A 16,069-nucleotide genomic window follows, 5' to 3' on the forward strand; every position below is an offset into this window, starting at 1 on the left:
TGACTTCTTGAGGTACAGTGTTCTACGAATGCCTTACTTGGGGATGCTAAAGATGAGAAGGGGCACTTATGATTGTAGTGAACTCCAGAAAGCCTAATTGCAATGACTTCAAACTTCAGACCTAGTGAAAGCAATGTCATTTTTGACCCTGTATGTCAAAAGGAATGGGTTTTTTTTCCACGCAGTCGTAGACTTGGGGGTGGGGGGGGGGGGGGGGGGCAATTAGCTCACTGACCCACACAGCCTTAGCCTAATGGCTGACCGCAGCTTAAATAAGCACACAAATAGCCCTCCCTGGAGGGGGTGGGCGGTTACAGATGGATATGTGTCGCTCCGCTATAGATTTTCCTGCATAAATGAACTCCAGTCAATGAGGACCTCGTATTGCCGGGCTGTTAATGGGACAAATGAGCTCAAGTATGCTGTATGTGAAAAGCTGCGCTTCCATCTAATGTTTCTTTTTGACGCCTTTTCAGATGCCGATGGTATTGACGGCAAACCAAAGTTCATATGCATGACACCATTTTGTTGAAGGATGAGCATCCTTTCGTGGATAAAGTGCAGATTCGATTGCAGATGGCTTTCTTGGCAAGGGACCTCCAGTTTCCCATCATAAGACTCAAGTTCGATTCCCATTATGCAGTGTCCCCAGATAACACTATCTGCCCTGGTCTTTAATAAATGTTGAATTATCAGAGCAATAGATATGACCAAAGTAGGAACAAGTATTCACTCTCAAGATGAAGAACTTATAACTTAGGCATGTAATGACTTGGTCTAAAAGGTATAAATAAATATATTTATTTTAATACTTTAACTGATTAATTATTGAAGAACTGTTCCAAAGAAATGTTCTTAACTAAGAGAAAATGAACAACCAGACAACAGATCTATTTTGTTTTCTCAGTTAGGGTGCTGTTACTAGCAGCTAACTGATTACAGAGGTGGTGCCAACTCATTGCACATCTGCTCGTCTCCTATTTTCACTCTGTCGTCACACTTTTGGCCTTTGATTGCCAACGAAATTACATCATTTGAAATATCAGATGCTTATAAGGAGTCTATTCTGATCCCCGAGGGTTGGGGGAAGAGAAACACTGAAAAAGAGAATAAGAGTAAGGACTGTCAGACCGAGGCATCCTCCGAGCATTGTGTGAACAAGTAAATCCCCACAGAGATGCAATTACAATTCCACATTATTATGCGCTCCCTGGTCGAATGTCATACCTAGACCGCGATGTCAAGCCTTGACTTCAGATCACGTCCACCTGGAGTGAAATGGAGCAGTGTTTCGTAACGCCTGGGCCGCCTCAGATGAAAGACTGGCCACAACTGCACCTCCCGTACTCAACATGAAACACGCTGAACTTGCAGCCTCATTGAAGAGAGCAAAACCACTCACCGGGCATAAAAGGAAAATTGGTTTCTTAGCAGTATCTAAACTAAAGACAACAGACAGGTGAGCTGCGCTTGGTAATGACGTGTTTCTGCGATGAATCTGTCTCTCACGCTGCTCTTTTGGCCCTGTTTGTTAAAACACATTCTCTCTCATGCAACGCAGGAACACCAGCCCTGAGCCATGCACTCCAAACCATTTGATCTCCTCTCGACTTGCACTCCAGCTACGCAGCTTAGAGCACAAACTGCCAGCCGCCATCCACATGGGTGTACAGCGCTGCATCATCCTCGACCATTCGGCTTTCAAGCGGTAGCCTTCTCTTGGTTTTATGCTCCACACATAAAAATACACAGGAAGAGCAGGGAATAGGGGATGAAAAGGAAACACTTCTATCTTTTTCATGGCTGGGGAAAAATACCTTTTTTTTTTCCTGAGGAAGGGAGGCAAGACATGATTTGAGTCAGGGGGGAATTCCCCTCTGTTTAAGCCTGTACTATAGGGCCGTTAAGATGGGGAGGGAGTCTGGGTGGATGAGCCACTGCTGTCAGCAGAAATGGGCCTGGTGGAGTTCACACAGCTCTATGCTATGCTTTAGCTATGGGCAATGCAGCAGCATCTGCAACAACAGCAACATCGAGACCAATGTACAAGGCTCTCCAGCCATGGGCCATTGATGAGCGGCAAATCGGTCTACAAAAAAATAATAATAATAAAAAATAGAAAAATTTAAATAAAATATATTTATGTATATATATATATGTATAAAAATTTGTAGTGGAAATAGTCATGTCCTTAAATGTAAGAAGTGGAAATACATTTGCACAACTAAATATGCGTAATAGTGTTCCATTTTAACAAAGAAGCAAATAGATATGGCCAATACCATGCACTGTGATTCTATTGTTGATATTTCACTTTTTTTTTTTAATGTCTTCACACTTTATGTACTCACATTTTTTCAAATTACAATAACAAACCTACAGCATTATAATGCATTGAGCTTGCATAATAATTACTATAAACTTTTTTACACACAAATAAATTTACCAAATTACAAGAGGGGAGGAATGGTTATATTTCCAAACATATATTTCAAACTGGGTGTGCGTGTGTGCGTGTGTCCCTCCCAGACTTGGGGGCAAAGGATACTCATTAGATCTAATTCTGTTAAACAAATCAAGATAAAAATTAAAAGAAATGAAGGCGTAAAAGGAAAATAAGGGCAACATTTATTAAACTTCATTAGTGTCAATGTCGCGGTGGGGGAACGGCTCACGTCCAGAATGGTCACTCTCGGTTGAGGCACCCGTACCCCTGCCGCAGCGAGACCCATCTCAAAGGCTTCTTTCCTCCAGTAATGGCTGGCTAATATTTTGCTTTGATGTCGGAGTATAGCATATTAAGTATGAGTGTGCTCTCTGTGTGTTTATTCTGTTTATGGGGCCTAAATAAACCCTGCCTCTTTTTACCAACAGACCTTTAACAACAATTAACAAGCTCAGACATGGTGTGCCGCAGACAGATGCATAATGAGGCAGATAAAATTATCCCACGGCGAATCAACATTCTTCGCCTGCCCTGCCCGCACGCACTAACTTGCCAGCCACCCGCTACAGCCAGGAGGCAATCTTAATCAGAATACAGTCTTGGATCTGGTTGACTTTATTTGCCTTTGCGATCAACTTAATTCAAATCATTTTCTTCCAGAGTGCAGTTGGGACATGTTTTGAATGAGGGAGGGGGCATTGAGGGTGCAGATGGGTCTTTATGTTACACCTTTAGCGTGAAATGCATTGGTGATAAAGGACAGGTTGTTTTGGTTGTTAGCCTTCCTGCTTACTGCATAATTTAAAAAAAACAATGGCGTGCTCCCTGTGGCCAGACTCTCAAGCTCAAATTAAATGTGCTGGCAGGCAATGGTATATGTTAAGTGATAGGGACAACTTGAGTAAGTTTTAATTTATTGCCCATACCTTTTTTGATTCACTGGTTGCAGAGCCGGGATGATTTAAAAACTGATGATGCTGAGATGAAATTGAAAAGAAATGCAAAGGGGTTTTCAAAACGTGCAATATTGTCCTACAAGTTCGCATCACAGTGGCATTCGATCATTATCCAGTAAGAACATAGAACATGTACACTCCAGTATGTTGTTGTTTTAGACCGCTGATTCGACCTTTTCTCTTCTGATTCTATGGGTTAGGGTTAGGTTCTAAATCAAAATATAATAACATGATATGATGCCCATAGGCCAGTTTTCCACCCACTTGGCCCTGCCACAGGGAAGGTACAACACAGTATAGAACAGAACCTCTTAACATGCTCGGCCAGGCCAGATCACTATGACCCACCACTATCATTCCATCAACGTGAACCTAGTGCTGGTTCTGGGCTGGTCCTCTTGCCGGTTCACATTTGGTTCAACTTGTGAACCGTCTAAAAAATGGTTCGCTTTTCCACGGGTAAAACAGGACCGAGAGCCACGTCATTACATCTGCACACGTCTCTGCCTTTTCATCAGGATGGGGGACAATTCCTATTATTAAGGGTCCAGCCCGCAATCGATCCACATACGGAGCAGAAATTAGTGAAAAACTGACCAAATTTGACCAAAATCAGACGCGGTCCAATGAATTCAACACCAAATGTGTCCAACCCGGCTAAAAGTATCTGGAACACAACAATGATAGGAGCTACATACAGGGTCAAGGTGTCGTTTAAACCAGTATGTCACAAACATATCGTGGTTTAAATTTCATCCAAATTGATCCACATACAGAGCGGAAATGAGTGAAAAACCGAAACAAATTTGATCCCAAGTATTCAGGTGGTCATGCTTGACGGACACGCCGCTGTTCGTAAACAAAATGAAAGAGATGAGATTTACAGTAGGACGCTGTATGACGTCATCATAGTATTTGCTATAAATGTGCAGGTTCCTATTCAGAATGTACATTGCACTGTGTCCCGTGTGCGCTGCAGACTCGTGGCTCTGTAGTGGTTAGAGATAACAAACTATGTGTTTACGTCTATATTTATGTACCTTCTTACCTGGTAGATGTCTATAGATCTGTTCGATTGATATTTTATCTCTTTGGTTCCCATCACTTTGCCGGATTCATGAAAAATACAAAAAAACAGTAGCCCACAAAAACCCGTGACCACATAGAATCGAGTCCACTCAAATGTACGATTGAGTGATGTGTTCAAGATCCAGCGAGCCGTTGGAAAAATACAAGCTGTGCAATGATAATTACTCACAGAAAAGACAATGTTTTTCTTATTTCATGAAAACGTAACTTAATGAAAATGTAATTCAAGAAAAAAGTCACCACTAAAATTACTGGGTGACACAGTGCGATCATAATTCTTAAAACACCGTTCTTTAGGGATTAAAACTGAACACCAGAAGAGAAACAGGTAGACATAAGTCCATGTTGATTGGTCCAGAGATAAGGCCACGATTTTTGTTATCTTTTGTATGTGACAAATAACCTCTTGAACTTGTGATGCATTTTATAGAAACAAAATACTGTAATACCTACCTAAATCAACTAAACTGGACCCTGTGTATTGCTGCCTGCAGCTATCTCATTGTTCCTGTCTTATTATTATTGCTTATGTTTTGTAGTATATATATATGTAGTTTTTTAGTTGGTTTGGTAATGAGTGGGACAAAACATGATAAACATCTATGTTAGCGCTGAAAACAAGAATAATATTATTATTATTATTTTAATTGTGGTGAAAATTGGGACAATTTGGTAGGGAATGTTGAAAACCAGGGAAGGAACGGGCTCAAACTCCGGTAGTCCGCGGAGAGAGCTGCTCCAGAGCGACGGCAGGAGGTCAAGCCCGCAGGCTCGCAGCTTGTGCGTTCTAATAATTTAATGAAAAAGTGTGCGCCAACTCAATAAAATAATAAATATTTCACAATAAGTCCACTTGAGAGATCCACAGACCAGATTTTACATCCATGAATTCCGCACTGCCGAAGTGATTAAAAAAAAAAAAATGGTGCTCACTAGTGCTGCCCACTGAAAGTTGACGAGTCGAATCATCAGTCGGAAACCAGTCAGTCGACTGAGATTCTTAAAGTCGAACAGTCATTTTAAATTTTTTTTATTTTTTTGTCAGTCAGTGTGCATTACAATAACATGATAAAACAAAAAGAAGCTTACAAAATGCCTTGTGGTAATATTTCAGTGTGGAATTATAAATAAGGGGAATCATATATATATTTTTAAAATTTGTGAATCGTCCGCACCCGCATCGGCGGAACGTGCCCCGTTCCTCCAAATAAAACAACTAAACACAGTGTGGGGGTGGGGCATGACTTGTAGACTCGTTAAGATTGTTTTCTGCGCATAACGCATTGAGAGGGGGTGATCAGGGAGAGAGTCACGGAGGAGGTGTCTCCATCACGCACGTATCTAAGGAGACGTCAATTAAAATAACCTACATCTTAACTAAAAACACACTGTTTTGGCGCACCAATCGCGCGCACATCGCTAGCGTGCGCATCGGTGGTACCGTCGGAGAGGGAGACACGTGCACAAAATGAGCCTCGATCACTCCCTCTCGGTGCGCCCCGAGAGGGGGCGTTTTGCTGTCAAACTGCGAAGAACTGATTCCAGATTAGGCACCGGCTCTGAACCGGCCATCGAAATGCCTTGGTGGAAGAGGGGTACCCGAGGTTAAGCTTTGTTATTGGCTCTCCAGGTCGATTGGACGAATATATTGGCAATGGGCGATTGGCTGAGTCCATCGGCGGTTGTTTTTGGCTGATTTCTTTTCCTTTCATTTTTCTAATTTAATGACCTGTCGTCTCCGAACAATGCGGTGGTGCAGAGCAGAACAGACACACCTTTTACCGGGGGGTGGAGGGACTGCCCCTTGGGAGCAGCAGCCGCCGCCGGTGCCGCCATCTCCTCCTCCTCCGGGGAGCAGAGACGCAGACCGGGACGGGCTTTCTGCGGGATAATTACACATTTTGATCCTTTTATTTTTTAATTTGCTATCCTTTTAAATCGCCAAATCAAGCAATTGTTTTAACCAAACTGCCACGACGCCGTTTGCAAAGATGGCAAATTACATTATTACATTGCTATTCTTTTACGTCCTTCGGATTGGGAGAAAGGGGCTTGCCCGCGATCCCCCCCCCCCCCCCCCCAAATATATCGGCAAAACCTTCTATCCAGTACAAATTTCTTAATTGTGTATTTATGTGTCAAGGCACATTCAAATGTTTTTTGTTTTTTTTGCAAGAGCGCATTTTCATAATATAACTAAAATATCAAAATAATCTTTAGTGACAGCCGTGGAAAGAAAATGAAATTAAAATGCGGTTGTTTCACACTAAGCCATAGCTGTGTGAAGGATAAGCATAATGATTTTGAAATGCGACATTAAACTCATTGATATAACGGCACACACAATTCTTCCATCAATGTGCGTGCCTCATCCGTGTTTGTACACTAGTAGTGACGGCTATCGGTCTCATTTTGTTTAAATGTGAATTGTGAATGAACTGCCTTGTTGTGTGGGTTATTTACAGCTTATTTTGTTTATTTGAAAATAATTGTGATTTTGTTTAAACCACCACCACAAAAAGTCTTGAGTAAAACAAGCTAACAAAACGGTACAGTAAACGTGTAAGTTTACCCAAGCCGACAACCACTTCCCATTGAAAATTAGATTGTGACAGTCCTTTGTTGTGGCATAGTTTGAACTTTCTGAACAGATCCACCACTATGTTGTTAATGAATACATTATCAAAAAAGCGGTGCTACGTTTTCGCTCCAAGAATTTTGTGTTGCTTCTCCATTGACTTGAATGAATTCCGGCAGAGCCAATTGTGCGGATATGCAATTGTGTACGAGGTGCAAGGTTTCTATAAGCAACCTGTGCCATGTTCATGGCTCTGTCAGAGGAGCCACTGAGAGGTAGTGAACCAGAGGAAAGAGTAGACCTGTTTCACCTTGTTCAACCTCTTGCTCCGTCGGGGAAAGTAAAGAGGCTACAGATGGGGGCCGGAGCTGTGAAACCTATTCTCAGCTCTGCGGGGACCCGCTCTTCAGAAGTTAGTGCAGCCATATTCATTTCGCGAAACGGTCATTTGGACCTCAAAACGGTGTTCGCAAGGGCTATCTTTTTTATGTAGGTTGTGTTAGGGGACATCTGTGCCAAAATTATGGAGTGAGAAAACAAAAGAGGGGGGAAAGTGAGAGGGAAAGTGAGCGAGAGTGAAAGAGAGACAGAGAGAGAAAAAAACAGAGAAATTAAGAAGAGCCTTCTCATCGTCCTGCAGCTGGCCATCTCTGCAAGAGACTGTTATTAGGCACTAAAAAATCCTCACCCGCCAGGAGGTAATTAACCATTAGTGGATCATTACTAAGACTTATGTCGCGCAACCTTCACAAGCACAATCATTTTAATACGGTCAGCAGAACGGCTGAAAGTTGTAACTGACTGGGGGTTTTCTGAAATAATGACAGTCGGGGATGGAGGACTTGTTGTTGCTCTAACACAGGTCCCCTTTGGCTCTGTTGGCTATACATTTTTTTACCTTATTAGGTTGCTAAGTAGCACTTTGTTGAAACTGTCCTTGTTTAATTGCATATTACACAGCCCAAACGTCATCCATCCTACTCACTACAGCACAGAGAAAGCTGCTGATAGAGGAAGAGTGGAGTCAAGAAAGACAATTTGCCTTTGCTTGGTTTATCACACTGAGCTGGCTAATGGTCGCGAGAGCAAAGGCCAAAGGCCTTCATCAAAGTGTGTGAGTGTATGTGTGTGTTTATACCCTGGGAGGGAGAGTTTTTCTTTCTAAAGCACGAGTTTAGAGACTCATGCCAAGTTGACTTTGCAGCAGTTGGTTAGGGACGAGCCCACGGGGTTGGAGTTTGTCGGAGGAGGTGGGTGGGGGCGCGTGAAGGGGATCAACGCTAAGCCCAGAGGACAGGCCAATTGCACCGATAGAAAGGGGGCCTTGCGCTTTCCATCCCTCGTGGTTTCCCTTGCAGGTCAGTTTCCAGGGACCCCTAGTGTTACCCCCCACCCCCGCCTCCAGAGCATCCAGTGCTCTGCTCCATTCCGCTTAGCTCCAGCCCTGGCCGGGCAGGCAGGCGGGCAGACAGGCGGACCAACATCCCTTAACAGACAGCAGCGGCAGCAGCGCTAGGGCTGCTAGCCTGTAATTAGCTCAGACAGCTCAGGCTTGGAGAAAGGCAGCCGGGCTACATCATAATGAGCTCAGCTGGGATTAGGAGGACAGGGCAGGGGGGAGCAGAGGGGGCGGCGGTGGATGAGGTGACGGGGGGTAACAAAATTCTGGCCTTAGTCTCCTGCAGCATCACAGAGGGCACCGAAAAGGCAACGGGGAGGAGTAGGAGGTAGGGGGTTGTGGTATAGAGAAGAAACGAAGTGAAGAGAGGTTAAGGCTTAGGAAAGAGGGAAGAGGTGAAGACCGTGGCTCTGGGCCAAGCCTTGTGTAGCGTCTCGCAGGGTCAGTTGTGGAGACATAGTAAGAGGGACTTTGGCCGGATAAACCAAGTCAATGGGTACACAGAGAGAGAGAGAGAGAGAGAGAGAGAGAGAGAGAGAGAGAGAGAGAGAGAGAGAGAGAGAGAGAGAGAGAGAGAGAGAAACAACAACTGTAATAAAGACAGTTGCCTGTTGCTTGAGGACACTCTTTGAGTTGTCAACACGACTACAGTGCTAATTACACTTCATGATTAGAGAGCCACCAAAAAGAAAGTTACATTTTGAATAAAACTTCATTATAAAAACACAACAAATACGATGTGATTCACACACGGCAAGAGATTTTGCTTCATGCACTTTAATGTGTGGATCCGTGCAGCCAATTTTAGAAACGAGCACGGAGCCTAATGATCTTACTTTGGCTCCTGCTGACTGATAATGATGAGGAGAGGCAGGTGGTTGCCTGGAAGTTGGGAAGGGCAAATCTTAACACCGACAAAGTGTGGAGGGCAGGTCGAGAGTTTGGATCGGGAGGGGGAGGGGGTATCTGCTTGCCCCAGTGTGTGTATGTGTGTGTGTGTTGCATGTGCACGGGAGAGTTAGAGATACAGAGAGATGATGAAGGTAACACACACTATGCACATCTGTATAGCATAGTAGCATAGTGTGTGTAGTAAAATATTTGTATACAGTACATCATTGTAGCGTGTGTTTGTGTGTCTGTGTGTGTGTGTGTGTGTGAGCTCTCTTAGTATGTCCCAGCACATGTATGAGGCAGAGAGGCACATACTTCTCCATGGTGAGTTTCTTGGTGAGATGTTTGTAGTAGGTCAGTTCATTCCACACTGCATCACTGTTCTCTTGTGTCAGTTGCCCGGGCTCTGCACGCTGGCTCGGTCCTTTAACACTGGAGACACACACACACACACACGAGAAAATGTTAAGTAGTGTACATGCTCCTCACTGCCTCTGGCCTGGTCACATGGGGCGATTGGGCCCCTTTGTCTCACCCGGGTTTTGTTATTCAGCCATCTTTAGCAGTATTCAAATGAGCAGCCTTGACTTTGACATTTTAGTGGTAAATCATGGACACACACGTATGCATTTTTGCAAAAGCCCAAGGCGCTGCTCATGTGGCAGGGCAATGTAGCAATCCCTGTGTGCCATGCAAATGTAGAAAAAAAATGGCAAAAAGCAAACTCGCAAACGAGGCCATTCAAATGTGTACACCTTACTTATGAATTCTTAATGAGATGTTTCACACAATGACTGCATCTTACCATTGAACACCCTTTTGAAATACACACCTCCAGAAAACCTCCATAGACGCAGACACACACTCCCCACTGCAACTCCTTGCCTCCACCTAACTCATCAATCTGTCTTAGCGCAGCCTACCAATCCCACCCATTCAATTCCAATTAGTGCTTCATTTGCACGCTAAAATGGCTTCTACCGAGAAATCCAGATTGCAAGAAGCAGATGAGAGAATGACATTTTGTCACACACACACACACACACACACACACACACACACACACACACACACACACACACACACACACACACACACACACACACACACACACACACACACACACACACTCTCTAATTTTCACTCAATCAATGAGGTACAGATGTGGAAATGGATTGAAAGTGTCATTGCTATTGCGGTGGGCTCTTTCTGCCGTGGTCATTATTGGCTATGTTGACACCGCCACATTGCACTGATACTAGTTAAGCCCTGGTACCTGGAGTGGGAAGCTACTGAGAAACGGCAAATGCTTTCATTTAATACTGATAATGCCCCTGTGAGCAATTTGGAGCCCTTGAACTCCTTTATACCACCATGTGTGTAGCCTTGAGTTGTTTGCCCAGAGTGCAGGGCTTCTGTGGGAATCTTCTTACAACAGTCACAGACGGATACACTTTCTAGTTTCATTGCAAAAGCAATCAGTGAATCAGGCTCAAGATTCTACTCCGCAGAAGAGTCTGAGTATATTAGCATGTTCCTACTGTTTTGCTTTCATTTTGTTTTTGTAAGTTATTATCCATCTAGCGCATCAATCGCAAGCCTTAGAAAAGGTGTTTGAGAGCTTTATTAACTCATGGTAAAGCTTAATAAGTTTGTTTACAGCAGGACCAAAAGATGTAGAATATGGAGCCAAGAGAGCGCTATCTTCTTCAGGCCTCAGTGCTTCCCCCCTACGGTATCCTAGTTTCCATTATTAAGCAAGAGGAAATAGAGAGAACTTTTCCATGCTGCTGCGGCTAATTGCTCTGAATCAGGGGGAATCTGTTTATGGGCGCAACTTTGATCAGGGTCCGGATGCTTTAATAACCTTTAATTTTATTTACTCACCCCCCCATCATCCAACTCTGATTAAAAACTTTTCCCCTCCTCTAATATAAATATCAAGTTGGCCTTTTTCCTCTCTTTTATGCAATTTAGGGAGAACATGGAGGTAATGGTGAATGGCAGCATGGTTTCATCGGGACTGACCAACTGCACACGAGCAGCATACAGATGAGCCAACGGGGTCTGCGACTGCGCGGCGATTGGTTGGGCGGCAGCGGTTACTACACACAGCCAACGTCACTCCTGAGCCGGTTCCACATCCAGTAGCCACCGGCTATCGGAGCTCGATCGCTCACTCTCCTGATGAGAGATGAAGATTGATGTTCGGGAAACTGCAAACTGGCATGACCGAAACAGCAGGGTTAGCAACCAACACTAATGGCTTTTGTCTTGCATAACAGGAGCGGGCATCGGAAACCGCCCTTAATACAGGGGTTTGTGAGCTGCACTTCTGTATGGGAGGAAGCGCATGGTAGTTGCAGGGTCTCCTTACACTTTCTAAACACAATGTTTTAGTACAAGACTAAAAAGAACATGTGAGGGAAGGACAAAAAATGATCGCCTTTAGCAACCTCCTGAAAAGGCATCAACACAACATGTCATCCACTGAAAAGAACTAGACAAAAGCTAAATGCAAGGAGATCTGGGGTCGCTCTCCCATCACATATAAGGGGTGTGGCTTTCCAGTCCTAAGGGTTTAAACCATTTTAAATTGTGTTCCACTCAGCCTGGCGTTGACCTAGTGGGTTTCGGAGCCATTTATGGATTGGCACTTAATGCCAAATAAATACCAGGATCATGATGTTGAGTGACTGGCTGCTGCCACTGAGCGCTTCGCATCAAAAGGGCAGAGCGGCTCTTATATAAATTACACGTCAAATCACTCGGTGCAAACAGATACTTTACGGCATGACATCAACACACCAACAGTGGAAATGGAAAGTATTCTCAACGCTTCACATGCAATCCAAGATCTTCCATTAAAACCTGTGGAAAAAAAAACGAGGTACACTTATTCACGGGGAGGTTCTTTGATAACCCGCTAAAATGTACGACAGCAGCGCACATGGTGTTGACTCTGAGTGAGTTTGTCTCTCTCTCTTTGTTCCCACTGTCTCAGACACATGCTGTTGAGCTGCGCTGAGCTGATCTGAGCTGTGTAGAGCCTTGTGCGAGTGTGCTCTCTTGCCAGCTCCACTTTCACACGGGCTCACATTGCACTGCTGTTTTCTTTAATTAACCCGGAGAGAAAACAGCTGACGGGGTCAACACTTTGCTCCCGCACGGCCGACCGACAGACACACTCCCCTTAGTTACATTTTTTTTTTTTTTCATTTAAAAGGTCCTTATTGACTCCTCATTGGGGAAGGGTGCGAAATAAAGAAATTATTAAAATTTAAAAAAAAGGGGGAGGGACACGGAGTATATAAGAAGGTTCAGGATAATTAATTTTGCCAGCTCGTTGCCTCGTTTATCTGAAACCCCTACAAATTGTGATGGAAATAGCAGTTTAGGACAGGAAATGGTTCTTTCCCTGCTCTCCTCCTCCCTCCACAGGCCTTCTCAAACACCTTACCCCCCTAGGACCAGACACCTTCAGCCTCCGGCTCTCACATCCTAATGAACACTCGGGGAAAAGAGACGCGGACGCACACACACGCTTGACGCAAAAGCGCCCCAAATTGACTCCGGCTTAAAACCTTAGAGCTTTTCAAAGGCAAAGGGGGGAATTATTCCCACTTTCCCAGATCCAGCTGTCAGGTATTGTCAGACAACATGGGGAGAGGAAAGGGGCCCAGGGACTGTTTGTGAACAATTTCAGAGGGCTGCAGTGTTTCAGATGGGCTTTTAACAAAAGGAGAGGAGAGTTATATACTTTTACACATCCCTGACTGGCTGGTGCTGGATGGAGCAAGTACTCTGCTCTACTGTATGCAATGAATATGTTCTCCCTGGTCCTGCACATGTGTACATGTAGCGAATATGTTTTTGCAGGTCCTACATGGTGTGGATGTGTCTTGTATATCCTCACTGTTTTTGCCAAGTCTTTCTTTGTTTTTGTGTGTTTGTTTGCTGGCCTTGCATTACACCTTAAAAACTTTTTGTACTTGTTAAATCTTCACCATACTCACTAGCCATTTTCTTCCTCGATCTCTTTGAGCTGATCTCTTAGCATCCTGTAGTTAGTCTGGATAAGACGCAGGCGTTCATGGCGTTTCATATGGGCCTTCTTGAGCTCCTCATTCTCTTTTGTCTACAAGACACAAAAAAATGCAGTGAACAATGATTTAATAACGATGTTTTGCCAATAATACAATCAACATTTAAAGCAATGAATCAGTCCCTCTGAGATGTTTTGTTATTGTTGTGACCAAAGAGGATTGACTTTGCAGCAGCCTTTCTAAAAACTACAATTTTTTTTGCAAACTTTTATGTGTAGGTATTTTTTTTGCAGTAAAATTGATGGAACTGGAAGTTGCAAGTGATTTTTTTAACTACCAATGACAAAAGATGCATAGGTCACAGAAAATAATGGGAAATATAGGATTGGTAATGCAATGTAAGCAGGGCACATGCTTATTTACAATCTTTGAAAGCTTGACTTTTTGCACAAATTCCTTTGTATTACACAGTGGTGGGCCTTACAACATGCCAGCTCAGCCTACAAGGTCTGCTGTGAATGAGGGCTCTCACCACTTTGTCTGACAGAACGCCAGCAAGTTCACATCACACACTGACGGAGCTTCAAATCTGACAGCCAATAGATGCATTGTTACACAGGTGCATTTACACGGTCAGTCTAAGGTGCCAGAGGAGTGGTCAAACATCTGTGTCTGTGTTCTACTGCTGGGGATGCACCCATTTATCTGCCGCACATCGGTATTGGCTGATAGATCTTTCACATTGTTGACTGCCATCGGCCTATCTGCAAATAAAACAACATTCATCGATGGCAGTCGCCATCCAGGGTTTCCCCACATACAGATTTTACTTGGGCGGGCCACCCAGGTATATTAACGGCCACCAAAGTATATCTGGCGACCCATTTAAGAATTATAATTTTTTTTAACCGTCCGAGAGAACAACGCCATCCGCGATCGATTTTTAGAAGATGGGGACAAGTCTCTCTGTTCGCTCCAAGCAGGAGGTGTTGCTGGCTTCATGGGAACTCAGAAAATTGTAAGTGATGCTGCGTTCAGGGGAACTTGGAAAATATCGGTATCAACATTGGCTATCGGCCAAATTGTTATGATCGGTATCGGCCCAGAATTTCACAATCGGTGCATCCCTATCTACTGCCATTGGAAAAGCACTCACTAAGTGGGGTTACCCTACAGCTAAAGACAGGCACATTGGTGGAGGTGCTGGCGGTGGGCCTGCAGCTGAGGGCTTGTTGATACCACTGTTGACAGCTATTAAAACACAGCAAGATTGGGTTTAGAATTTAAAAGAACATATAGATTTTCCTGACAAGAGCGCCCGCTCCCCGCCATTATTTTGACCTCAAACACCAGAGGAGATGGGGTGGGGGGGGATGTTTTCCACAGGCGGGACAAACACAGAGAGAAAGCAGTGAGAGTGAAAGAGAGAGAGAGAGAGAGAGAGAGAGAGAGAGAGAGAGAGAGAGAGAGATAGAGATAGAGAAAACTAGCTAATCAAAACAAGGAGAAACGAGAGTGAGGGGGCAATGGAGAAATAAAAGAGAAGAAAGAAATGGAAGAGGAGTGTAAGGGGAAAGAGAAAGAGTGTGGGGCAGGTTTCTGCTTGAGTGGCCAAGGCTGGGGAGAGTTGTCGAGCGCCTGGTGAAGGGAAGGAGCTTGTTTACTGCTGATATGACACGGCTGCCCTGCGGAGAGGGAAATGCAAGCCCTCAACCCTGTTATTATTAACAAGGACAAAGAGAACAGAGACAGCACATGAGCCCATGCTGGACACACACCCACACCCACACACACACACAGACACACACACACGCACAAAAACATACAGCCTATGTGACAACTATGGATTTTTTTTTTTTCCTAGTATGCTTTATTCACAGAGGACATCTGCAACCCATCCTCAGCCCCTTTCACGAACACCCTAATGAAAGGGGCCAGAGCAGGGTTGTATTTGCTGGTGGAACCAGGGCTGGGGGAGGACAGGGAAGAGTCAAGGCTGACTGATTGATTGCGGAGGGGAGGGGGCTGGGCTATGCGAGTGGCAGGGCATTAGCCACATCATGGCTTCCCATGCTCCTTATAGAGCTCCCCATGGGCAGCACAGCTCTGGTCGTCAGGCCACAGACCCCTGCCCACCGATCAATACACCCCCCTTATGCAGTCGCTGTGGACATCTGTGGACGTCCTCAAGCTGAAAAATAATTACAGAGCAACCGCTGATGTTTACTTGTCTGTAGTCTGTAGGAGGAAGAAAAAAAAAAAACACAAGGCCATTATTGTGAGAATTGTTTGTTTGTCTGCTGCTGTTAGCTGCTAAGGTCAACGTGTCAATGTTAAAGGCTGGTGTGCCCAATTTGAAAGGCATTCTGTTGGAAACAATTGGATTGAATCAAGTGGAGAGTAATACTGGGTGTGGTAAAGTACTGTGGGATTCTGGAGGTGAGGTTTCAAATGCAACTGATGGGAGGCACTAGAAACAGTCAACGGGTTTAATCGCTAAATCATGCCGATGTGCTAATGCCCCGATATAATCTGATCAAATGCAGGTTGCCAATCACTTTATTCCAGGGAAAATGCCTCTCATCTGGCATAAACGCAAATGGCACCATTAAATAAGACAGCCATGCGTGACGTCTGTATATGCAGCAAGCATTACTACAA

General features: G+C 44.3%; 1 protein-coding gene across 1 annotated transcript in view; it reads right to left on the reverse strand.

The window, feature by feature from the left end:
- The window catches only part of cntln (centlein, centrosomal protein), a gene marked incomplete at both ends in the record, with an annotated part of 102,353 nt that overhangs the window by 54,939 nt on the left and 31,345 nt on the right, over nucleotides 1-16,069 (reverse strand). The window contains 2 exons of the mRNA XM_079999464.1: nucleotides 9,678-9,794; nucleotides 13,379-13,500. Coding sequence (XP_079855590.1) covers nucleotides 9,678-9,794; nucleotides 13,379-13,500 — 239 coding nt within the window. The remainder of the gene's footprint in view (nucleotides 1-9,677; nucleotides 9,795-13,378; nucleotides 13,501-16,069) is intronic.

Source organism: Zeus faber (genome assembly GCF_960531495.2).
Source record: "Zeus faber genome assembly, chromosome: 4".
In the NCBI taxonomy this organism is placed as follows: Eukaryota; Metazoa; Chordata; class Actinopteri; order Zeiformes; family Zeidae; genus Zeus; species Zeus faber.